Source organism: Lycorma delicatula, chromosome 3, assembly GCF_047948215.1.
Source record: "Lycorma delicatula isolate Av1 chromosome 3, ASM4794821v1, whole genome shotgun sequence".
NCBI classification, from domain to species: Eukaryota; Metazoa; Arthropoda; class Insecta; order Hemiptera; family Fulgoridae; genus Lycorma; species Lycorma delicatula.
In genome coordinates this window covers 190,519,258-190,546,786 of record NC_134457.1, presented here as the reverse complement: position 1 = coordinate 190,546,786, position 27,529 = coordinate 190,519,258, and the positions used below count along the sequence as shown (strand labels likewise).

Here is a 27,529-nt window from a genome sequence, read left to right as displayed (position 1 = left end):
TGTAAATTACACAATAAATAAATACAAACATTTAGTAAAAGACATTTCTAATCTTTTAAACATCAATCCAATTTATTGACATGTCCAACTCATCAGAACTTTAGTCAGCAAAAGACAACTTATTAAAACAACAAATAAATAAAAAATTAGAATATTAAATAGTAGTATTATTATATTAAAAAAAAAAAAAAACTATACCTAGAATAAGACGATTTTCTGGGCTGAAAGATCACAATATTTATAATGTCTTGCAAATGGGCATTCTAAAAGTAAAAATGTAAAATATATATGCCAGCAATTAAAGTCATGTTTAATATATCATATCACATAAATTACCTAAGTTAAATAATGTTGAACACATTTTCCATTTGGCTGGCAAAATAATAGACTAATCTGTTTATTTTATCAATACTAATATTAAGTGTTAATATAAAAAAAAATGTAGAGAGAGATTCTCTGAAGCTCTTACATGCTTATTAAACACTTCCCACATAAAACTGCTTATTTACATCCATATAAATTTACTGAATTTATGTCTTAGCCTACATCAAATATTTTTTGATATTAACCAAAAGTGTATGATAGAGAAAATTACAAACTATTGCAAAGGTAAATACAATATGGTGAAATTATTTGTAATTCGGCAATAAATTTTGGGGTTGGATTGAATAAAATCAAAATTAGTTAGAGGAGATCAAAATTGACTGCATTATTATATACATTAATTTTTTTTTTAAATTAGGCCACTTTTTAATTATTTTACCTCCCAAGAAAAATAACAGGATTAAAATAGCCTGTTTCTAATACTGAAAATACATAAAAATTCTACAACTGATATAGTTATTATAGCTGATATACAGGTTTCATTGTTAAATAATCTAGCATTTTGAAATAAACTAAAAACAAAAGATACTATAAGCAACACAGTCCAGCACATTTCATATTAAAGTACAAATATAAAGTAAAATATTCAGAATTAGAGAGAGCATACATTAACTACAAATTAAAACTTTGGTCAAAACAAAATTATATCATAAATACCCAGTAATTTAGATTTCAAGTTAACAAAAAAATATGTTGATAAAATACAAATTATAACTTAAACGATTATTATAAAAAAATAAATAAATAAACTATGTAAAATTAAAATGTAAAAAAATGTGAATAAAAACACAGCAGGCATGTTGCTGCCAAGGGATTAGTAAACAAAATAAAATTATAATCACACTATGCAGCTTAGTATTTACAGGCATAAAATTAATTTACGTTAATAGATGGAAAATAATATTTTTTAAGTAAAAACATTCTGAACACCTGCTATTTTCATTTCTAACTGCACAAAATACAATTTGTAATAATAAAAACTGCTTAATTTTTACAAAATTTTCCTCCAACATAAAAAATGAACCATAAAAATTAAACACTTGTAATAGGTGATCAAATTTTGAATAATATATAACCTTTATTATTAGATCGAAAAACATGTTACAGGGATTGATACAATTTGCTGCAGAAAAATCATAATTATTCACTTAAGTTAACAGATACTGAAAATATACTGGGTCAAGGATGAAGCTAATGAACATCAGAATATCATGGCTTTACATGTGTGTAACTTTTCTTAAGTTTGTCTTTTAAAAAAGAATTAGATTATTATAAATTAAAAATAATAATTAATTTTTACATTAAGCAGATCTACACAGTAATCCACAAAAGTAACTTCCTCATATTAAAAACAAGATAAAAAAAGGTAAATATTACAAAGGAGTCTCATATCAAGTAGTCATAAATATAAAATAAATAAATACTAACAATAGAACTTCTTATTTAAAAGGTAAAGTAAAATGTTAATATTAATTTTGGCTTTACCAAAAATGTCCATAACGTGAATACCCTCATACTGCAACTGAAGTAATTTCTGTAAACACAAAAAGAAATTCATGTAAAATGTTACAAGTATTAAACATACTTGAGTGATATACACATTTGTTCAAGACTATCCATCCCTAAAACTCACTGACTCAACGGATAACAAATGAAACAACAAAATTCTTTTTATTTTCTAACAATTATTTTCATTTTACAGTAGTTATTTTATTGTATTTTTACTTTCTTGTATGAATTAAAGGAAGTATTGTAATTGGGAAAAATTTTCGTTTTCAGATTTCAATGGAAATATCCATTTTGATTAGTTTCGGCATATCTATTTGTTCATATGCATCTCTTACAACTCAAAAACGATTAGTCGTAGAATGTTGACATTTTGAATTTAGGACTATTGTAACATCTAGTTGTGCACCTCCACTTTTGATTGCAATTGACTGGACCAAAAGTGTCCAAAAAAGCCCGAAATTCAAAAGTTTGGATTTTGGACTTTTTCTTAACTGTAGTAATAAGCCCTCATTGAGAGGTTTGCAACCATGTATCATATGTGGTACTTATTTTCATTGGTTCCAGAGTTATAGTTATAAGTGTGAGAGTTAACTTAAAAGAAAAATGATGGATAGTAACAACTAGTGCCAATAAATTTCAGTGCTACCTGAATTAAGAACCCATCATATTAAACAGTTATGCAGGTAATGAAAAAACTGAGCTTTGGATAATTCATTCAATTCTAGTGTACAGCCAGCTCCAGATAATCTGTAATTATGGTTGGAGAAAGAATCATAAAAACTAAAATACAACAAAAACTGCTGCTAATGAATAAATTAGACTTTTTTTTAATTTTTTTAACCACTACCTTTTTATAAAAATATTTTTAATTTATTTATTTCATCATAGGTAATAAACAGTAAGTGTTTTTACCTTTAATTCTTTATTTATTTATGCTCTCCAGCAACAAGGATCAATTATAACTATTTTTTTTTTTTTATGATAAATGAATTTTGTAACATGTAAAAACGGCAAGTCTTACTGGAGGCATTTGACCTCAGAACCTACTAAATGAAAGGCAGACATTACCAGTATATCGCCTTGGAGGTTGGTGGAGTATTGCATTTTATTACTGTGTTCTTCCATCAGTATGGTCAAGTTTTCAGAATTTTATTGTATTTAGCTCCTTTTTTTATATCAAATATTAAAATTACTCACTTTGACTATAGTTTTTACTAATGTTATACCAAATACGAGGTCTGTTCAGAAAATAACCTAACGGGAACTTCATTTTTTTAATCATTATTATTAATTTTACAGATCATTGGTCCTTATCTTCTTCACAGTACTCCACTCTATTCACACACTTTTCCCACTTCACTAAGCAGTCCTGGATAGCTTCATTTGAAATGGCCTTTAAGATTTGTGACGAATTTGTTTTAATGTCATCAATAGTTTCAAAACAGCATCCTTTCACCACTGATTTTAATTTTGGAAATACGAAAAAATTGCAAGGAGCCAGGTCTCGAGCAGGAAGACTGAGGAAGAACAGTTATCTGATTTCTGGCACAAAACTGAGTGTGTGGGAGCACTGTTGTGGTAAAGTTTCCATGAGTTGATTCGCCACAGCTCCAGTCTCTTTTTGTGGATTTTTTCACGTAACCATAGTAAAACAACTTGATAGTACATATGGTTCACTGTTTCACTTTGAGACAACAATTCAAAATGCACAATTTGAAATTGGAAAAAAAAACAGAGAACATCACTTTGACATTGGATCGAGAACGACGTGCTTTCTTGGGGGGGCATGGAGATCCTTGCCAATCCATTATGATGATTGGACTTTTGTCTCAATGTCGTAGGCGTAAACCCAGTTTTCGTCTCCCATTATGATGCATGAATGTTCATCGTCATCAGCTTGTTCAAGAAGTTGCCGATAAACATCCACTCAATGTCCTTTCTGCTGCTCAATCATCAGAGGAACAAACTTTGCTGCAACTTGATGCATCTTCAATCCTTCAATCAAAATGTCATGGCATGATTCAATTGAGATGCTAACCTCTTTTGCAGGTTCTCTGACAGTCAATCGACAATTTGCATGCACCAGATAGTTGATTTTCTGAATGTTGGTGTCATCTGCTGAAGTTGGAGGCCTTCCTGGTTGAGGGACATCTTCAATTGACTGACGACCACTTTTAAATCAAAAAGAAAAAAGGGAGAGTGTGTGGATGTGTTTGAGAGAGAGAGAGAGAGAGAGAGAGAGAGAGAGAATTGAGTCTATCTCTCTCTCTCTCTCTCTCTCTCTCCAAGTCCTGCTGTGTAAATAAATCAGGCATTTAAGAAGTTTTTTCTTTAATTATTTTTGTAACAGAAGCAATTTTGAGGGCACTGTTACCAAAATTTAATGGCTCAAATACAGTTTTAACCATGTCTTTGTTTTAATAAAAAAGAAAAGTTTTTTTTTTAAATTAATTGAATCCCATGTTGTATTACTTTTTTCTTTATTGACAGCAAGAAAACATACTGATTTTTTTATTTAGAGATTTATTAATATTTATTGTATATTAATTATTTAATTAACAAAAGACAAACAAGCTTTAAAACGTGCATATTTTGTGACTACTGATGAAGTAATAAAGACAAACTTCATCTTTCATTTTAAGAACTATAGCAGATAATTAAGAGCTATTTGCATAAATAAATATTCCTGTTTTTAAATTAATAACCCCAGAAAAGTGAAATGAAAATAACTCTTGTTCATTACAATTGTTAAACTAGAATTAAGCATATCTAACATGATTGAAGAAATGTATTTATTTTTCTTTTATCATCAGTCAACTGACTGGTTTGATGCTGTTTTCCATTTCTTCCTCTTTTGAGTTAATCTTTTTTACAGCAACTTATTTATAACATCCTTATCTTCATTTAATTATCTGTTGTATATTAATTTCTATATCATAGTTTTAGTCTTAGTTATTTTCAAAATGAATTTCTCTCTTAGTACATTCACAAGATTCTGTATTTTTTTAAACTAATTTTTCACTTCTGCTAAAAGTAAACATTTTCATTTCCTTTTGTAGAATAATTAATTCACTCTCAAAGTTCTTATTTCATTTCCAAAGCCTCTTTCTATGAACAAGTTGAAATGTAACAGGGGCATCATTTCTTTCCTCAAATTCTATTTTTATAATTGCTACTTAAATCTATAAACAATTATTTTCCTATATTCAAGTTTGAATTTTCTTACGCTTTAAATAATCTAATTCATTCTAGATTGTCAAATCCTTTCTCTAGATCTACATATACCATGAATGGGATTATTCTAGATTATTGTTAAGCCTGTTTTCTATAATTAGTTTCTAGAACCAGAATGGCTTCTCTTGTACCCATGCTCTAATATTATCTGATCAATTTTAGTATCAAAAATGAATTTAGTAAACTGTGTCAGTGCCTACAAAAACCTTTTACAAACCGATTATTTATTAGAAAAACTGGCAATGACAAGTTTCTACATATATTTGAAGGTATGCATTACAATAATTTATTAATAAATAGATGATAGCACAGTAGCAAACTGCAGACTTAATTAGTATTAGATCACGAATCCGTTTCTTCTTGATATTATACTATAGAGATGGGTTATTTGAGATCAGTGGTACACTAAGGAATCACAGACTTATCAAATTTAAACTTGGCATTGCTTAAATTATGAAAACAACTTCTTCAGAATAATTTCTTAGATAGTTAATAATATCAAAGTTTTAGATAATACTGATACTACTTACAAAAAACAAAGATAATAATTCATAATTAACAGGATCATCATTAAAGAAAGAACTAAACATGTCTACTTTTTTTTTTAAATAAAAATTTTATTTATTAGTGAAAAGGTAAATTTTAAAATGCAAAAGTGACTAACAAGCAGAAAAATAGACAAAAATTAATAGCTTAAAAAGTAGTTTTCCAAATTATTAACAAACTTTTGTGGCTGAGTACTGAAATGATAATTTTAACAGGTTTTTTATTCTGCTAAAGTACAAGCAATGAGGAAGCAAAGACAGTTCAATTATTCATAAATAAATTTTATTAATTAGAGTTTTATAATTATAATTTTATAATTAGTTTTAAGTTTTATAATTAGAGTTTTAGTGGAAATAATATAAAACTATTTAAAAGAATAAACATACCTGTATATTTATTTCAACAGTTTCTACTTCAACACCCATAAATTTTCCTTTTATGTCAAATATTCCTACACTATCTGAAGGTGTTATTTCGAACAAAACATTTTTAAACTGACTATTAGGAAGTCCTTCGATAGAAACAACCACTCCTTTTTCTTTAAGTTGTGATGCAGAATATTTAAGTGTAGGCTTTGATTTCATTTTACGGTTCTTTTCACCTCGTCTAATAGTATGAACATTTCTAAAAAAGAAAAAAAATTATACAACTTTTTTATCACAAATATATGAAATAAAAATAACTTATAACACAAATGAATAAATAACTAAATTACACCCTAGAAAATCAATTCTGAAAAATTTACAGAATGCAAATTACTTTTTAATTTCTTCAAAAATGTTTTATACAAATAAAAACTTATATTTCTATGTTTACAAGACAGTCTAAATAAACTGAATCATTCAGTTTTGTTAATATGCCAAAACAAAAAAAGGTCAAATATATATCAAAATTTGCAAGGAAGTATAGAATAAAAATTACCTTTTACTTTGACTAATATTTTCCAGGCACTTATTAATATACTCATTATAAAATTTCACTTTATCTTCATAAAACTTGGTCTTTTCGTCTAAAGTTTTCTTGGCATTTCTCACAGTTTGTAACTCCTAAAAATAATTACATTTTTAAAAATAATTAATATAATTATACACAAATAAACAGATTAATAAAAGATAAATCAAGTAACCATAAATGTTTAAAAAAAATTCAAGTAACCCCATGAAAAAATTCATGGGGTTAAATTTGTCAATTTTTAAGTTAATTACTGATTTTACATACATACAACTACCCATAAACAGGACTTCCCTGATGAAATAAAAATTAAGTTCAATACAGAAAAATGGACATGAAACTTACGTAATACAAATTAACTCCCACACTATACATTAAGAGTTTTCACATTAGCATTTTTTAATCAGTTAACTAATTACAAGAACTGATTTTTTTAACTACACAAATTCATTTAACTACACAGTCTAATGTTAAAATATAATAATTTTTATTGTGTTTTGAATGAAATATAATTTAACAGCATAATTTATGATAAAATAATATGTTCAAACAGTGAAAGGCAGATTTAATAAAAAAAATGTAATTTATAATTGGATCCAGGGTAAAAGATGATAAAATGCATCCTTTACAACTTTATTATTCTGCTCTCCAGAAATTCTTGGGTTTAGCATCCTGGAAATTGGTATAAAGTAGGGACAAAGTGCCAACAGCTGAAAAAGCTACTTGTAAGTTCCAAATCACTAAAATATAGTTTAAGTTATAAATCACCAAAAGTAAATAATGTTACATTCAGTTCCACTGAATGCTGTTATTTGCCAGTTGCTACAAATACTTTCCTGCCTTTAGTGTGGTAGAAAAACCCAACCCCATCTGTTCACAGCACACTATACCTCAAAACTGAGAATGTAAATCTACACTAAGTTTTTATTTTTTTTAAATAATTGGAAATTCATAACAAAATTTAGAAGTTTCTTAAAAATAGCAAAACTACTTGCTATTATATTTTTATGAAAACTTTACAATACTTAATCCAAAAATTTTTCATCATAAATCACTACATCCACTACACTTTTTTTTCACTTACCAAATTTTCATTAAAATAATTTTAATAATAAAATAATTAATAATTTATTAAAATAATTTATAAAAATGTAAAAAAAATGGTAAGAATCTTTTTTTGATAAAAAGGATTTCAATTCTTAGAATTTATACCAGTAAGCAATTATTATGTCATGACATACTGATTTTATAAGTTTGTTAATCTAAATTAATTATATTTCCAAGAAAGAAATCAACATAAAATTAGAATGATTTAAATTAATATATATTTACAGTGTACATTCTAATTAGTTGCAATTCCTAATTGCAACCACTGAAGTGTAAAATATATTGTGAGTGAGTCATGACTAATTAATTAGAGATTTAGGTATCTTTAAATTTGGAGTTAAAAATTAGGATTTCACAATTACACACCTTCATCTTCTTAATTTTTTACAGTAAAATTAAACATTAATACATGTCATGAGTAAAAAATATTGAGAACTCATAATACACAAATAAAAAAACAAAAACTTGAATGTACATCCTACACATGTACATATGTATGAATAAATACCATAAAAATGGCCAAAGGAATTCAGTTTTTTTTTTAAAAACTAGTATATTAATTATAAGTTATCAAACTTATGTAAACACTTATGTAAACTTTACATAAAATGAGTACCTGTTGCTGAATTTCTCTATATCTTCCTTTATTCAAAATATCATTACCAATAGAAGAAATAATTGTTTGATAGCCATCATCACGTGATACAAGACCTTTATCCTCCAACTGCGACAACAGTTTTCTTAGTTTTGCTTTACATTCTCTAAGTCCACTGAAAAGTAACAAATATACATTTATAAACACAAAGTCAAATGTAATTTAGGATTTATGACACAAATATATTTCTTTATTAAACAACTTTAAGGAAACAAGGAACAGCATTTCGACCCACATGTATTTAATAAAAAAATATAGAAAAATAAAAACTATTTCTAAAATTAAATTAAAATATAAAAAAACTTATTAAACGCTGGTACATTTGTTCCTCTGATCATCTTAGATTAAGTTTCTTCCAGATAATTTAAACGAAAATGAAAATTACAGATATTTTGTCTTCTCTGTCATCAGAATTCAATTAATAGCTGAAGTACCGGATTCCTACAGACTATTTTTTATTTCTGTAAGCTGTAGAATTCCTAGGATAAAACTAAAATAATGAAAACCACCATACTCAATCACAAGTAAAAGATAAATAAGAATGAAATTTTTGGAACAGCTAAACTCAGTTTACAAACTTACATATATATATATATTGCAATATGTTTTATAAAAGTAGAATAAAAAATCAAAAAATATATAAAATACAGTACAGTATTTGATGGACTGTCTTTTTTAGATTTTAAATAATAAATAAAATTAACAAATAATTATGTTTAATAAAACTAATTGAAATTTGATTCGTTTTCTATGTATAAATATGCCTCAGATTGCTTTGGAGCAGCCATTAAAGTGATATGTTGTCTTGAAATGAATATACGTCCAGCAAATATAATCTGTGATTAAGTTTCATATAATTCAAAAGAGCTGAGTTTATGGCTTTTATGTGCTAAATGTAAGATCTGAATCCAGTGGTATGTGGTTTACTGAAGCTGATTCTGTTGTGTTAATGCTGAGGTGTGTGTAGGTTTGTTGTTTCACTAAAAGATCTCAAGTATTTTTACATTGATTTTGAAAAACAATATGTATATTTTGTCATGCAGTGTGTTTTTGGATCTTTTTTTATTTATTTTATGTAATAAGGTACCTATAAGAATGGGAATGTAGCCATTAATAGGTGGGTCATTAACCATATGAAAATGAGCTGGTTTTTGAAAGTTCATACTTCATCTTGTCACACTTATCAGTGAAAATACAATACATAAACCAATTAAAGATATTAATCTGAGCTTTCCAAGTGAAGCCAGAAAATCAGCTAATCTTAAATAGTTACCTTAAAATTTTGTCACTTTCTCTATTTTTTTTACATGGTTTTTGTAAAAATCCTTCTATTTGCTCTTGAGTTGGTTCAATACGTAACCCTCCTGGTAAATTGTGCCCACTAAGGAATGGTAAAACTTCAACGAGCAGTTCCTTTGTTCTAAATTAAATATTTAAAAATGTGATTAGTTACAAATATAATAAAAATTTATTTTCATACAAAACTACTTCATTGAAGACATTATTAAATACATTTTCATAAGACATAAGCACTATTACTTCTTAAGAAATAAACTCAAATGTGAAAAATAATTAAAAATACACAAAACTACCATTTAAATTAATTGTTAATAAAAAAATTACAAAAAAAGAAAAATAATTTGGTCAAAAATTATTACTCATTTAATTTCATTTAAAACACAGAAAAGAGGTACTGCTGAAATCATGATCCAAACTGAATACTTTGACCTTAAGGTGAGTTTTTATTATGAAGTTTATTTTTACGAAAACAAAATTTTTTACTCTTTTTGATACTCTGTCATATAACCCCATAACATTTTTTTAATTTACTTTTATAAAAAATCTTTTAGAAAATGATTAATAAACAAAAAATTTTAGCACTTTGAAACTTCTCATCTACGCCGAAAATTCTGTTATTCAAACAGGTGTAATATACATCAACTTGATGTAACCAAAGTAGAACAATGGAAAATTAAATAAAACAGTAACAAACAAATATAAAAAAATACATAAACATTTTGTGCTGATAATTTTAAAAAGTTTACCACTTATCTACTATTTTTCGTCTACTAAAATATAATCAGTGTTCACATACTTTTATTTGAACTCCCCAACTCCAAGACTTTCCTCATACAGCCATATTCCAAGTTAACATAAGTTCTATTTTTAAATATGAAAAGTTGTAATATATGAATGCAAATACAAAATCATTCAAAAATTCTTATGAGAAGCATAAAATAAACTCAACTGTAATATTTTGTTAAACTCTACTATTCAGAGTTCCATATATATATATATATATATATATATATATATTTTTTTATTTATATATTGAAATTAAATATAAACTTGACATTTTTAATAATAAAAATATCAAAGAAAATTATTTCTATTATTTGGAACAAATAAATTTATATTAGAATAAAAACTGATACAATAAACAGACTTACTTGATAAATAATTTGGTTAAATCAGTTTTATCATCTTCAATAACTTCAAATTTATTTGTTAAAGTAAGGCATATCTGTGTCTGAGCCAAATGTCGTTCTGCATCAGATACATCATCACATACATCTGTAAATAAGTTTAATTAAAGAGTTTTTTAAAGATTTAAAAAATGACAACAGAAAACCCCCACTAAAATTCAATCTTAATTAATGTCAATGCAGCGCCTACACCAACACACCTGTAGGCAAAATACTTTATTATGAAAGAATAGAAAGAAGGAAACCTTTTTGATGGCAGGGCTTTCTAAACCGTAAGTGACTATAAATGCTTCACAAACATTAAATAAGATTTTTAATTAGTTTCTCACTCTCCAGGTGAGCCTGACATGAGACGCTTTTTTGAAGACATTGGCTGTTACAGTCACTACCTGCAACAAAATTTCCAACAACACAGTGAACTGTAACAAGCATTCTTAACTTTGGTGACCTACCAGAACTTGTTTATTAAAAATGGCTTTGTATAGTAGTATTTTATTCTTATTTTACATCCTTTTTTTCAGAATTCAACTCCCTAAAACATTAAGGTGTTTAGGAATAATCAATCTGCAAGGAAATCAATTAATTTATCATCCTCCTAACGTTTCAAGATGCTTATTATTCTTAAGAATGGTTGTCAATGTTTTTGTGAGTAATTTTTGTGCCTCATGTGAGGTCCCCTACAACCATCTGGCTTTGACAGTTAATAAGTACACAATGTTACTCAGGATTAAGAAGAGTTTAACATCTTATTCTTAAAAAAACAGTTGCTCTATTAATTTTAAAACATTGTTTTAAAATGAATCATCTGAAAAGAAATCTTAAAACAAAATTGTAAACTTCCTTGATATTGATTATTTATTTAATCTTATGTAGTGGAAAAATAATTACGCATGAAAAAGTTACCCAAGATTTATTTTTTTGGGGTTGGGAATAATTTAAGTTTTATTGTAAATTTATCATTATATGTTTAAATACAATGCAATTCTTTAATTAAAAAAAAATTATATTTTTAAATTTTTTTCTGCTCTCCCATCTCCAAAATCTCCTTCCAAGAATTATTTTTTTGATTTGCTACATTTATTATTTTAAATTAAACTAAAAAAATTGTACAACCAATAAAAATGTTACTAAAGATTTCTTTTTTTGGGATGGGGTGAATTATGAAATTCTATTGTAATATTAATAAAAGTTTATTTATTAATACATTTTTAAACCCAAAAAAGTTTTGAAAAATTCCAAAAATTGATATTTTTAAATTTTGATTGGCTTCTACACCTTGAATATTGCCCCCAAAATATATATTTTTTTTTTGGGTTGCTTACACTTTAACTATGCCTAGGAAAATGTCTTCCTAGGCATAGTTAAAAAATATGCAATAGATACAAAGTTAGTTTTTCCTTGGGTTTTTAGGAAGGGGGAATTTTGTGGCAATTTTTTTTTTACTTGGGAAGATAAGCACGCACACATGCAATGAGCTTAATATAAGGTGGGGTTATGTTAGCTCTGAAGAGCTATGATGCCAGGAAAGTAAAAATAAGTGAACAGCAAATATAACATATAATTTTTTATCTTCAAATAAATTTACTTCAATTTTTTACAATTCTTGTTTCATAAATCTCAATACTACAGAATTCTTAGAGAATTCAATATTACAATTAGCCTTCAGGTCATTTTTACACTTCAGAATAAATTATATGACATGTTGAATGTAATGTAATGTTATTCAGAAAAAGTGTGAAAAGTTAGTACTGAAGTTATAATTTAAGACATTTTTATCCAGCATGTTATCAAAATTATATTTCTGAGTAAGTATTTTAGTTGCAACTAACAGTATGAGAAGAAACTACTTCCTTACAAGAAACACAAAACAAAATAAAAAATGCTAAACAGAAACAATGCTTAAGAAGAATAGCAATCCTTCATCAATGATTGTTCTTGATACATTCAGTGACAAAGGTGAAGTTATACATACAAAAGTCATATAGAGATTTAATGATTTCAGCATGTCCAATGAAAATCCAACTATATATCTTGGATTTCAGTGTCACAAAATAGTCAGTGATAAGCCCTTGGCAGGTGACCACTTACAACACAATAAAACCAAAAAAAAATCTTTCGCAGATTGTAACAGTATAGGAATTAATCTGTACCAAGAAAAATAATTTTAAAAAAATGAAAGTGAATTTTTAAGGTGAAAGTTAAAATGATTTTATATAGCCAAGTAAAGTAAAAACCCAGAAAAGCAAAAATTATCAGATAGTAATTCTTCTACTAGTGAAAGTTTAAAGATCAATTATTCTTAATGATAATGAAATAATGCATATACTGTTAGAAGTGACTAAATACTTGAGTAGAACAAATTACAACTTTATAATTAACGAATATATTAAAACTCACATCTGTTAAATCATTCAAGTTTTAAATTATTATGTAAACTTATTACAACAAAACATACATTTAAATAATTAAAACTTACACCCCATAAGTTGTGCAGCTGTTGGTACTGGACCAAGATCAGCAAGCAATTCATGCAATGAGTCATGGGGATCTGGGGCTATCTGGTCAGCAAATTCCACAAGAAGCTTATGCATCTCTCTTAGTTCCTAAAACAAATATTAAACAGTCAGTATTATAAATATGTTTATTCATCTCTTACATTATTCTCTACATAAGTAAAACTGACTTCAAATATTGTATTTGTGTACATTGCAGTTAAAGTTGTCTAAAAATTAAGCATAAAAGAATTATGGTTTTTTCTGCTTTTACACAAGGCCAGAGTTAATTAGATTTAAATTTTACCTTAACTTAAATTCAATTATTTTATTAAAATTTAAAAATAAACCCTCTTTACAGCCTTCAAAATGAATCCTGGTAAGTGAATTTATGAAAAAAGTAAATAATGGTTTGTCACATTGTTATAATTTACAAAAATAATGATGTATGTAATTTACTGTTTTTATCACTTTGATAAAGAGACAAGCAGTATTTTTTTTGCAAATCTGCAGGTAAATAAATATATATGAAACTGTAAAATAGTCTCTGATGTTAAAAACAATGATGTCCTTAATCATAATATAAAAATTATGGATGATATTGACATTTAATAAGATAATTATTTAAATTAATTTCAAATGCTTTCATCATTTATTTATACACTAACTGAACTGATACAAAAACGTTCCATAGTTGTACAAATTAAAATCCATTTAAACGACCATTAAAAAAAATCTTAATTGGTATTAAATCCTATTTAACAATGATGCACTCTTTCCCCTTTAGAGATTAGCTAATAAAAGGTAATATTTAAGTTTAACTCTTCCTATGCTTCTATAAATAACTAAATCACTAAGAAATACAGATTGGCTAAGTGTATCTTGGTTTATGCTGTGGGGTAAAGAATTCATTTAAAAGGAGAAAAAAGCTTTTTGATGTGACATAAGTCTCAATTCAACTTGCCTACAATTGCACGGTTATGAAAACCTAACATAAAGAGCAATTAAAAAAAAAAAAAAATTATTATACTAACCATTAATGTAATGTGAATAGTAGGCTGATTAATAAGTGTTACTTCAGTAAATTCTGTCACAGAAAAGTGTCTTTCCAAATCTTCAACATCACAACAAGAACGAAGAAACTGTTTGAAGACTTCATGGCAATCAATTAAAAATGAATTAAGACACTGAAGATGTGGAGACTCATCTCCAAACTGTACAAATATTTAAATTAATTTTATTATACAAATCAATACGTTTAAATAAACTATCCTATGATTTAACTACAAAAAAGTAAATTAAACTTAAAAAGAACAATATAAGTTTACAAAATACTTAATTTATTTATCATAATTATTTTGGAACTATTGAATTTATATATGCTGTTTTCAAACATACAATCAGTAATGTCATATAAAATCCAATTTTCTTGTATAATCTGTGTAATAGTTCATGTACTACAATGTGCAAACAGAAAATATTCAACAAAAAAATTGTTACATCTGATATATTAACCTAGTCTTTAAAGGAGAAGAGAAATTAATTAGCTTAAGCAGTTCAGGAAATGTAAAAAAAAACAATACTTTGTGGTTCAGAAATTAAGCCTACAAAATCAAACTTCAGAATTTGAATTCTATGAAGGAATTCACAGGTTAATATCCTGTAAAGATTTCAGCATTAAATCTCATGATCTCGTTGTAAGCTTTTCCTGATAACTCAAATTGACGATTTTAAAAAATAAGTTGGATAACCAAGATCCGGTCGATGAAGAGTTTACTCCGATGCGTTAAACAGTTAGCGCTCAACATGCTGATACATACCCCGTTTGAATCACGAAAATCAGAGAAGCGGTTGCCGAGATATTACGGTGATACCCTATCACACCCCCTCCCCAATTTTTGAACGGCGCCCTGGGGCACTGGAAAATATTATCAACCGGCGGGTACCACTGGGAGAACAGTTTTCTGGCAGGGGAGTCAAAAAAGTTTTCCAGAGACCGACCGTTTTTGATATTTGCGATTTTCGTCTAAGAAGTACTAAATTTTCCCAAAACTTTGTTCGCGAATTTGAAATCCAAACTTACCAAAACAGGTTTAGGTTATCTTTCACTAAAAAAATATTACCGTAAACAAGGTTGCATAAGTTCAAAATCCATTTTTTCACTAATTAACGCATCTTAGCAACTTGAAAATGTAGCTAAAATGTGTTGCCATCAGGAGCAAACCTTATGCAAAATTTCTGAGCGAATGGATAAGCGGAAGTGCTTCAAAATTCGATTGAAAGGTTCCGTACCACGAATCTCATATACATAGTCCAAGAGCGAGTTAATATGAGTGGTAATAAATACATTTAGACTAAACACTAAAACCCACCAGGTTGGTCTAGTGGTGTGTGTCTTTGCAAATCAGCTGATTTCAAAGTCAAGAGTTCCAGCGTTCAAGTCCTAGTAAAGGCAGTTAGTTACTTTTATGCAGATCTGAATACTAGATCATAGATGTTAAGATACTGGATTGTTTGGTGGTGGATTTCAATTAATCTCACATCTCAAAAATGATCAACCTGAGACTACAAGACTACACTTCATACATATCATCCTCTGGAGTAATATCTGAACGGTAATTATTTCAGAGGATGGACGATAATTTTTTCACTAAATAGATTCAGTACCTATCTCTTCAATAAATCATTTTCATCTGCTGGCAAATGAAATCTGCTAACTGGATTTTTAGTTTACACAAATGCACCTTCATGCTATTCAAAATGTGGTGCATCTGTGGTGAATGTGTCTTCATCATCCAGATCTTTCTATCATAATCTGAAGTGAGTGCAAACATATCAAAATTTTTGGTTTGAAGATGAATAATCCATATATCAAACTTCTTAATCAAAGCAAAAACTTTGTCATTAATAAAATGTTATTAACACATCCTTATAAATTAACAACATTAAAGACATTTAAATGCAAAAATACATCAGCTAAATAAGCCAACAGCAACATATACTCATTACTCTGAAAAACAATTAAGATTAGCGATGGCATTTGTTTATCCTGGAAAAATATTATCAATTCACATCAAAATTACAATAATCAGGTTAACACATTCCACCAGAATAACCATCTGACTTCTATATGGAAAAGAAGAAATTCGTTTTCTTTTCGTCTGTCTTATCGCACAGTTTAGCAAACAGCCTATGCTGTAATAGTCACCTTTAAATAAAATTAACCATTATTACAGCTTTACAAAGAATTTGTTTGAGATTTCTCAGCATGTATTTGTGGAGACGACATGTCTGTGAAGGAAGCAGTGCGTCCATTTTGTCCTTGGTATAAGACGATCTTTTAATTTTTTACAGAAATCTGCTGTTCTTTCCTGTTACTGCCTTTGCATCACCTTTTTAGTAGCTTCATAAAAAATATCAAAAAGACATTGTCATGTTGCATGACCAGGTATTGATTTGTAAAACAACTGTTTTCTTTGACTGAACTGTCACTATCGCAGTCATATCTCACAAAACATAAGAACTAAGAAATATTTGCCACATTTGTTGATTCATCAAATTGATTACTACAAAATTCACTTGAACTCACTTGCTGAATTGTCCGATTGCAAACATCAGCAGCCATGTCATTGATCCTTGATTATGTGTTGACAGAAAGTGGAAGTTTTTTCATACATGCCTATTAAAACATTGACAACAATTGCAGCAGGCAATATTTTGTTTTCTGAGATTGTATTGGGTTTGGAAATCTTGGCTATTCTTAATGCTAAGATGCTTTAAGTGTACTTTTATCAGTATAATTTGATTTACAAATAGAAGCTTGTTGATTTCTCAAACTATGTCATTTTCTTTTTTTTAAATTCCAATGGTTTCCGTTGATGATCTGCATATTTAGTTTTCATGTGATGAATTAATTTTGATGTCTTCATGCTTTCATCGGAGAGGCCTTGAAAGCAAACACGTGACTTTCCATCCAATTGGGTAAAACCATAACTTAAATAACTGCCACTGTGACTGAATTGTAGGTCATACAAAGTCACCTAAGTGATCGGGATGTGCTGCTCCATGAGAGCAGCCATGAGGTAGGAAAGACGCTGTCCAAGGGTTATTCCCAGGGCAGTGTGTTGGGTCCTTTGTTGTGGTTGGTGGAGTTCAATTCTCTTCTGCGGTCGAGGTTGCCCAGCGGGTGTTACATTGTGGCTTATGCTGATGATGGGCTCCTGCTGGTCAAAGGATGCTCGCAGAGGGAGGCAGAAACTCGAAGCTACTCAGGCCTGCAGGGTACTTGAGCTGAGGGATCATCAACAAAAGATGACGTTTAGCCTGGAAAAGACCATGATGATGCTCCTCAAAGACTGTTTGGCAGTAAGTTGGCAAATCTGTGTTTCGATGGCAGGCTAGTATATAAAGTATGTTCAGGTTCAAAAGTACCTCAGAGTGTTTCTGGATAAACTGCAATTTAAGAAGCACCTTCAATACGTCACAGAGAACACCTGTTGTACCTAATTCGGTATTTGACATGTGGTCAATCCTGATTGGGGTCTTAATTAAGACCATGAACATCCTGTATAAAGGCGTGTGCGAGGCTATTAAGCTATATGCGGCACCTGTATGGGCAGATAGGCTATAATATAAAAGCTATTGTGACATACTGTTAAGGGTTCAATGCCTAATATTGTTAATGGTAACAGGTGGTTACTGTACTATTTCACGGGAAACAATCTTGGTGATTGTAGGCATGAAACCAATAGACTTGAATGCGTCTGAGAAGATGCAGCAGTATGTTGCTAAAAAGTCCGGCGAGTTGACTTAAGATAAAGTTCGAGAAATTGAACATGGCAATGCCTTGTGTCAAGTCAGATGGGATGAAACAGAGGGTGGGCGTTATACGCATGATCTCTTTCCAAATGTGTTTTGTAGGATGCCTCTTGGGTACACCCTAATAAATATGTGACACAATTTCTTTCCGGCCATGGTGCTTTTAGGAAGAGCCTGCAGAAATTCGGCCTGGTGTATTATGGGACGTGTCCTCAGTGTGGACAATTGGATGACATCTTATCATGTTCTTTATGAATGCACGAAGTAAGAGTTAACCCCTGATAAATGCAAATTAATTCCTTCACATATCTCATTCATGCCATTTATTTAGGATTCTCCTCTCATAACTCCTCATATTAGCAGTGTCATATGCCTTCTACACATTGAAAAATTCAGGAATGAGGTGTTGAAGTAGAAAGGCATTTTAAATGACAGATTCAAGGTCAACTACATGATGATAGATGATCTACCTTGGCAAAAACAGCCTTGTTCGGAAGCAGTTACGGCATTTTTTTCAACGTACCACACTAGACGATGGTTTACCATTAACTTACACAGCGTACTGATTAAAGATACAGGATGTAACTTGAACGGCATGATTTATCTTTATCAGGTTTCATTACCAATACTTCTGACTAAGAAACTGGAAATCCTGGTCAAAGTATATTTTATTATAGATAGACAAAAGATGTAATGCAGTATCGGGAGATAAGATAACATACTGAGCCTGATATCATTTTTGGAGAAAGTGTCACAGGATTTTCTCAAGGCATACCTCTTAGCTCATCAAAAGAAGATGAAATGTTTAATTCATTTCACGAGTCTTCACACATGACCCGAACTTTTCTCCATACAACCGATGATGGAATTGTCTGGGAAATGGTACCAATAAAATCCAACCATAATTTCCAATTTTGACACCAAAACACTCAAAGGCAAACAGCCCTTGATTGCGGTAGGCACAGAGCAATTCAGTTGTAGGTCTTCGATTAAAATTACATTAAACCCTGTGATATCCCTTACTGCATGCCTACAGTCTTCATACCACCAAGGTACAGCAGGCCGCCTTGGCTTTCCAGATGTTAGAAGGATAAATTCATTTACACTATTGGAGTATCAGGTATGTACACATGGAAAGTTGGTGGATCACTCTTGACGTATCGGCCAAAGGAATCCTTTTATCTATTCCTGTCCACTTTTTGAACCATCCTTTGTCAACGAGGCAAATCACTATTACCAACTGAGATAACTGGTTTGTGGTCACTATTGGAAATGCACCAGGTAAGACATAGGAATATGGATGCTAAACACAAGGACAGATTGATGCATGAAAATATTCCTAATGAAGATGACATAAATGTTTACAATGTGTACAATAAGCAGAGATCTAAGTTCTGCCTCAGTCAATCAACTATAGTGCCTTGGGGCTCATCATCATCTTGAGCCCCATGAAGAGTGATGGACACTGAAAGCGGCAATTATTAGGCAGGATAAGGGAATCTGTGAAAACAGACTGCATCTTCATCATTATTGGAATTTGGCGAAAAATATAAAATACAGCAATTCAGTTTAAATAGTGCCAATATTTTTACTGAGACTGCAAGATGTTTGTATCCAATGGAATCCGCATGACCAATTTGATTTCCTTTAGGAAAACAGCCACACCTCTAAACTCAGCTGGATGACCGCATCTCTTGCAGACATATATGTGAAAAGAAACTTCATCCTGGGGATGGAGGCAAGTTTCCTGCAGACACAGGATTAATGGATTTTCTTCCTTTTGTAGAATTTTGATATCCTCATGTCAGAAATGGAGACTACAAACATTCCAAAGAATATTTATACACATAAAATTAGTTTTTTCCTGCTATATGTAAAACACTGTGAATTATTTATCAAATATTATCCAGCTTTTCTTTTTAGTGTTTAAGACTTTCAGTTTTAGTTAGTGCTTTGTTTCTTTGGCACTTCATTTGCCACCATATCCTCAAAGATATCTCGAGATGGTGATGAGGATTTGAATTTAATTTGATTTTAAGCTCCTGGGTTTGTTGGTTTTTTCAAGTGGACCAACAACTACTGAGGATTTTTGATTAGGATTGACATATGGTTCCCACAAGTACCGGCGATATAACAGATCACTCCAGCAGAGGACACATGTACTGGGGCTAGGGTTTCATACAACTGAATTCAATCGAATGACCAGAGGACATCGTTCGAGACTCACTATGTACAGCCATCCACCCATCAGCATGATGGGTGGAGTTTCCGCCATGGGTTATGGTTGTGTTTCATAAGGTGTCACAACACTACAGAATGTAAGTATAAGAGATAGTTTAAGATGTTGTGTAAGGGTGTATGTTGTAATCTGTATAGTATTTTTGGTGTTGTGTGTGTGGATTACAAAGTGCCATGGGAAAAAAAGTTGCAGAAGCTAGGGCCATGGGGACACCAACCCCAAAGTCTTAAAGAATAAGACTTCCTGTCCGATAAAATACTTTGTCGGCAATATTGTGAGTGGGGCAGCTGATCAAAGTTTAAAAATATAGATTTTTTTAATTTTTCAAAACCTTTCTGTTTTCAGCTTTTAATATTATTAAATGTTAAAATAATATTAATAACTTTTAATATAATTAAAAGTTAAATAATAAACTTCAGTAATAATATTACAAAAAAAATTTATAAAAATTCACCCACAACCCCCAAAAATAAATCTAAACTAACTTTTTATTGGTTGTGCATTTTTTTTTTATTTCTTCCATTTAACATAGTAAACAGAAAAAAACATCTCTTGGGAGGTAACTTTTGGTGGTGGGGGAGCAGAAAAAAATTAAAAAAAGGAGATTTTTTCAATATTTAAAATTTTCTTTGGTTAATTTAAACATACAATGATAATTTTACAATAAAACTCCATCATAAATTACTCTCCTCACCTTAAAAAAAAAAACTAAGGTAATTTACCTAAATTATTTTAATTAGGTATAATCATTTTTTTATAAGAATGAATAACCAATGCCAGAAAAGAATTACCAATGTCAACTTTTTTTTTGTATACTCTTTAGCTTCTCCTGAAATATATACGAGGGCTATTCAGAAAGTAAGGAACGTTTCCACCTGACGCCGCCAATCGCGTATATATTGGTGTGCTTGTGCTCGGCACCTCAGTCAGCGTCCAGCCATGACAACAGGAACATCTCCGCACTGCCCTTTTTTTTTATATACAAATTTGAAATATGTGCTGCAATAAAAAATCCCGCCAGTTGTGAGGTGCGGTCTGCGATTTGTTTTTTGTTGGAAAAAACTTAAAACCAATAGAAATTCATCGGGAACTGTGTGACGTGTACAGGAACAACGTAATGAGTGAAAGTTCTGTCAGGAAGTGATGCTTTCAGTTTAAAAATGGCCGAACAAACGTTCACGATAAAGAGAAGAGTGGACGTCCGAGCATTTTGACTGACGATCTGGTCTCCAAAGTTGACGAAAAGATTCGTGAAAACCGCCATTTCACAATAACTGAGCTTTCTCTATGTTTCGCACAAGTTTCACGGACTTTATTGTTTGAAATTGTTTCACAGAAGCTAGGCTACCATAAATTTTGTGCTAGATGGGTGCGTCACTGAGTGGTTGAGATCACAGGCGGGAAAATTCTATGACACAGGAATTTCAAAGCTCGTCCACTGCTATGATAAGTGCCTGAATTTGTATGGTGATTATGTTGAAAAGTAATATTTTAGTCCCTCTTTCACGTGTATATATTAAAGTTTTTCTTGTACTTGGTTTTTTAAAATACCAAAATGTTCCTTACTTTCTGAATAACCCTCGTACAACGCTGTTTTGTTTGCAATTTTTTATCTTCAGGTATCCCATCTTGAGAAATTTCCTTATTATTGAAAAAAAAAGGGCTTATTTACGCAGTAATAACCTTTATATATTTTATGAATTATCATTCAAAATACTACAGAAATGCAATTAAATTTCTGTTAATTATGAAAAGCTTTTATGTTCTACAACTCCATTGGTCTTGTGACCAGGAATATAGTTTGAAATTTTATTTTTTATTGTAAATTGTAAGAAGGTTTTCTCTAAAGGCAGTTATCAGTATTAACAGTTTTCTCCTAAATAATGTTAATGTAAAAACAAAATCTGAATAAGAAATTCCCATTATTATTATAAAGCAAAATAATTTCATTAAAATTTAAAACTTCATCAGAATTTGGAAAATTTTAGTCAAAAGAGCCATTAGAAATTAGTTAAAGATAAAAAGTATAGCTAAAAACCCATTATGGTCCATTCTGTAGTTGACATGTATATGTATTTCAAAGACTCAGGCATGGAACACCAACAAAATTGCATCATAAAAGACCTGGTGTATAAATTTTTTTTTTTATAAATGATCATTGTAAAAATTGGTATCATACAAAGAACTGAAGGGAAGAACAGGTTTCTCTTCTTCCAGAATAACAGGATCTTTAGTAGCAGCATCAACTTGACTGAATACTTTTTTGAAATTTAAGTCAGGCAACTAACTGGTGAAGCTGTACCTTCTATCTTCCAAATTTTAAGTTTCCAAGTCTACTTCACAAATAAACAAACTAAAATCAGGTAGAAAGAAAGCAACTGACCTATTTAGTGTAAAAAACCCCAGTGGTGTATTAGTGTATTTTGATTCTTAAGGATAAAAGGTTCAATGTACACCCTAAGCAGCATATTTAATGAAATCAATAGTATCATGGTATAAAAATAACCCTAGCCCCAATTTCACTACCATAAATTGAATAACCAAATATAAATAAATTTGACAAACATATTTTCTTAAAATTAAAAAAATCTGAGCAATAATATTCTTCTTAACTTATTCACCTGAAAATGGTTTTACAAGCTGCATTATTATCAACATAATTATAGGATAAAAGCTAGCAACAACATACCCCTTTCTTTGATGCAGCAAACTGTAATATCTTTGCAATGCTTGCAAGGTTATGACGCTGAGTATTTGATAATAATGCTTGCTCAGGACCAATTATATCAAATGCATCTGGTGCAACAATTGCAGCATTTATAAATCGATAATATATTAAATTACCAATAACCTGGAAACAGTACATTAACAATAATATCAAAAATAAATTTCTCATACAAATCAAGTCATACTTACAATTAAAAAAGAAACATATACATAATTAAATGTAAAAAAAGAAGTTAAAAAAATGTAACATTTAAGAATGATCCCCAGCACAAAACCAACATCCACATATCCACACATCAATTAACTGACATACTGCCGGATAAAAGTTTTCTTTTAATATTAAATACAGATCATGTAATTGTAATTTAAATAAAATAACTTACTTTAAGAACTTCCTTTTCAGGAATATCTGGAAATTTATTCCGCAGTCCAAAACTTAATTCTCTAGCAATGAACAATAAACCGTATGGAATAGCTGCCTTTGATTTCATAATATGATTTATAAATGTTAATGCATTTGACTTTAATAAGCCAATATTATTATTTAACCTCTTACAGACTTCCTCATAATTTAGAGCTTGTTCTTGTGTGACAGGATATGGAAGATTACTGAAAACAAGAATTAAAATAAAATGTAAACATTATTTTCTTTGATCTAATTAATTATTTAATTATATAAAAGGTATCAAAATATTAGTAACTTACTAAAACAAAATTACAAAAATGGAGAAAATGACATGTATATAATTAAAGATCTTAGCTAATATCTCTTTCTCCTAATAAGGAAAATTTACATCAAAATACCCAAATCATATAAATTACTCTGATTCAGTCTTATAGAGTATAATCATAAAAATACACATTTCTTAATTGCAAAGCTCATTACATGATCCCATAGAGATAGTCTATGAAATATTTCATGTTTTTATAAGTAACCACATTTGTGTGCCTTTTAAATAAAAATACTCTGTACAATAAATTTATAAGAAATGCTCTTTTGGATGTACTGTTTTTTCATGGATGTTGAATCCATTAACAATTATAATACAAACCTAATGATAGTATGGTATTCATTTTTTTCCCAACTGCTTTGGTTATCCAATGAAATTAAAATGAATCTGAAATATGTAATTTCTGATAACTTATGCAAATCCAGTTTTGGGCACAAGGTAAAAGCGTGTAGTGGCCCGGACTGTACCAGTCACTGTTTTAATTGTGGGAGGGCTGGCAATGTCAGGAAGGACTGTTGCTGGGAGGCCAGATGTTCTTTCTGTAATGTGCATGGACACGCCCCTGGAGGCCGGGGTTGCAAAATTACCTATGCAGTATGAGGATTGGCTGCTGCTGCTGCACCTGGATACCACACGGTTCCAGTCTGGGACAGCCCTATCCGGGAGGGGTAGGATGCTTCGGCATCTCACTTTCGATGATCGGGCGGGGACTACTTCTGGAACCACCTGGGGAAAAATGAAGACCATAATCCCAGTGGGGGATCCCTTTGGGGGTTCCCCATTTGAGACGAGGCAAGATAAAGACCGGAATCCCTGCAAGGATCTCCTTATTTGAGGCATGGCAGAACAGACAGAGTGCTGGCTGCCTGGGTGGGGTCTTGGGAACGGCATAGCCAGGCCCAGGGTTATTGCCTAGGTGGCTTGAGGCAATAGCACCCCCCAGAGCTGAGTTTCTGATTGAGTGCGTGTCTGACTCTGGGGGGGCAGGGAAAAATAAAGAGAAAAATCTACCTTCATAAAAGATGAAAAACCAAAGCAACATAGATATTCAGTAAGGAATATTCTGTCAGAACATGAAAAAATTAGACTGTGAACAGATCAATCAAGCAGTAAAACATTAAAAAATCATGGACATTCTAATAGATACAGGCAATGTTCTTTCTAGCAGCTGAGATTCTGTTTTCAATCTCCAACTTTCTTTGTTTGATTTGAAAAATGCTGCCCTCACAGGAATATGTATCAACATGTACATATAGGATATGCACCAACTCAGACAAAAACTTGCTTATTTAATTTATTGTAGTCCTTGATATTTCATCTGGCAATCTTAATTAGAATCTTCAAATGGTAATTAAAAATCATTAAAAAATAAATCACTAGATACTCAACTCATACTTCTGCAGCATTGTGAAACCACACATTGCAATTATTATCAAACTTTTATGTAGATTATGTTGATCTTGTTAATTTAAAATAATTTTTAGCTTAGATGAAAAATAATTATTAATTTCACACAAATATAAAATTGTATCAAACAAATATTTTATTCTGATTAGTACATAATACATTATGTAGATCATGTCAGGTATGTCTAAATGTACTACTCCATGGAAAAACAGAAACTGCTCCAGCATTTCCTGAGTAATATTAAGGAAAACTGTGGTAAAATCTTGATCAGAACATCATAGGCATTAATGAAAATTTGAGCTCATATTTATGAACACAGGATGCAAAAATTCAGGATTTGTTTATTCATTTCTTAATTATTTTCATATTCATTTCTTAAAACTCATTTGCAAAGTAATATTGTTTTTAAAAGAAAATCTTTTATATTACTTTCTTTACAATTTGTATCTTAAATGTAATTAAAAATTTAGTATTTCAATTTAAAAAGTAACTTACGATGGTTTGCCAGAATCCATTTCCATTTCATTTCTCCATTTATTATATATATTTACAGGGTTTGTGTCAATAGAAAGCTGTTTGTTGTTTAACACCTAGACAAATGATAGAAAGTAAATCAAGACTACAGCTGTAAGGGAATAAATAACAGATATTAACATAATAAAAGATTTTAAAGTCCAAAATTACACTTACAAAAACCCAAATTAGCTATTATCTTGAAATGGTGTATCCTATATAATTATTACTTAATTGCGAAATGGATCAATAACTAATAAGCAATAAAAAAAAGGGTTTTCAGTATTACAAAAGAACAGCAATTCTTTTATTTTCTCATAAAATCCTTAAAGTAATAACACAGCCAGCTGAATTACATTTTAATCCTCAGTAAGGTAAAAACAATTCCATATAAAATAATTTATCAATAAAAAAATCTGAAGTGAACACCACATGGCTTCCTTGTATGCCTAATAAATTACATATACACATTTTTAAAAGTACATAAAATTTTATTTCACTAATAACTTCTGACATTTTTTTATTTTTATTGTTACTGAATTATTATTTATTGTAAATTTTTTTTTATAATCACAAAATAATAATTATTAATAAATCAATATAATTAAATTAAAAAAAAGAAAAAGTAATGAAGTCAAAATTCAAACCGATGCATCTTTCCCTGGTAAGATCAAAATATTTCATTAACTAAAATTTTATTTCACTATAACTCTGGAACCAATGAAAATAAGTATCACTTATGATATATGGTTGAAAAGCACTCAATGAGGGCAGGGCTTATTACTGCAGTTAAGAAAATGACCAAAATCCAATTTTTTTTGGATCAAGTAATAGTTTTGACATAACGAACTACACTAAGTTTTCAAAGAGCAAGTTATCCTAGAATTGGCAAATACTGTCCAGCAGCCAAAGAAATTAAAGTCATCACTAATCTTTTCAAAAATAATGCAGAACTAAATATATTACAAAGATTGTGAAGAAAATACTTAAGTTTAATTAAAACATGTAAAATCTAATCAAAATTATTTTTTTCACAGAATTTTTCTCTATCCTCCCTCTCTCATTCATATAAAATTTAACCTTCTTAATACTATTAAGATACGTTATCAAATAATTAATTTCTTGAGCTTTATTATATATATTTTACACTTATTATGAAGAATATAATGTACATATTCTGATGTACTTTTATTCAGTTCACTTCTCACATCACTATAACATAGTATGGGGTTTCATAACAAAAAATGTTATGAGTTTTGTGTATTTTTAAGTTGCAAAAGAGAAGGCATGTATAAGAAAAGGAAACAAACAATATGATTAGATTTTTCTGTTGATATTTAAGTTGAAATTTTACAAAACTATTTTTATATTTTGGACATTGATATCTGAATGTATTTATATTTTCATTTCTTTAATATATTTTGATTGTTATCTCTTCCAGGTTTTGTAACCCTTTCTTGCACTACTTCTTTTTCAACACTAATATCATTCTCTCTTCTAAATAAATCATAGGTCTGAAATTTTTTATCATATTTAACATATTTTTTAACATATTTATCATATGGGAAACCAGTTTTAATGAATTATTTCATCACGAAGAATTTTTCTACTATTTTGGTCTATAAATTTTGATAATATATTCATTTTATATGATTTTAATACTTCCAATGAACTTATAAAATTCTATCATTGTATTTCAGAGTTTCTAGCACAAAAATACATATAAAAAT

The 27,529-nt window shown here is 29.6% G+C and overlaps 1 protein-coding gene across 1 annotated transcript in view; it reads right to left on the bottom strand.

Annotated features, from left to right (window-relative positions):
• LOC142321264 (ras GTPase-activating-like protein IQGAP1) overlaps positions 1-27,529 on the bottom strand; it is a 110,695-nt gene continuing 83,166 nt past the window's right edge. Inside the window, exons 21-31 of the mRNA XM_075359261.1 lie at positions 25,782-25,876; positions 23,532-23,757; positions 23,111-23,272; positions 14,399-14,578; positions 13,349-13,475; positions 10,837-10,960; positions 9,660-9,806; positions 8,348-8,501; positions 6,595-6,719; positions 6,060-6,297; positions 1-1,918 (exon numbers count right to left, since the gene is read on the bottom strand). Coding sequence (XP_075215376.1) covers positions 1,808-1,918; positions 6,060-6,297; positions 6,595-6,719; positions 8,348-8,501; positions 9,660-9,806; positions 10,837-10,960; positions 13,349-13,475; positions 14,399-14,578; positions 23,111-23,272; positions 23,532-23,757; positions 25,782-25,876 — 1,689 coding nt within the window. The 3' untranslated portion in view covers positions 1-1,807. The remainder of the gene's footprint in view (positions 1,919-6,059; positions 6,298-6,594; positions 6,720-8,347; positions 8,502-9,659; positions 9,807-10,836; positions 10,961-13,348; positions 13,476-14,398; positions 14,579-23,110; positions 23,273-23,531; positions 23,758-25,781; positions 25,877-27,529) is intronic.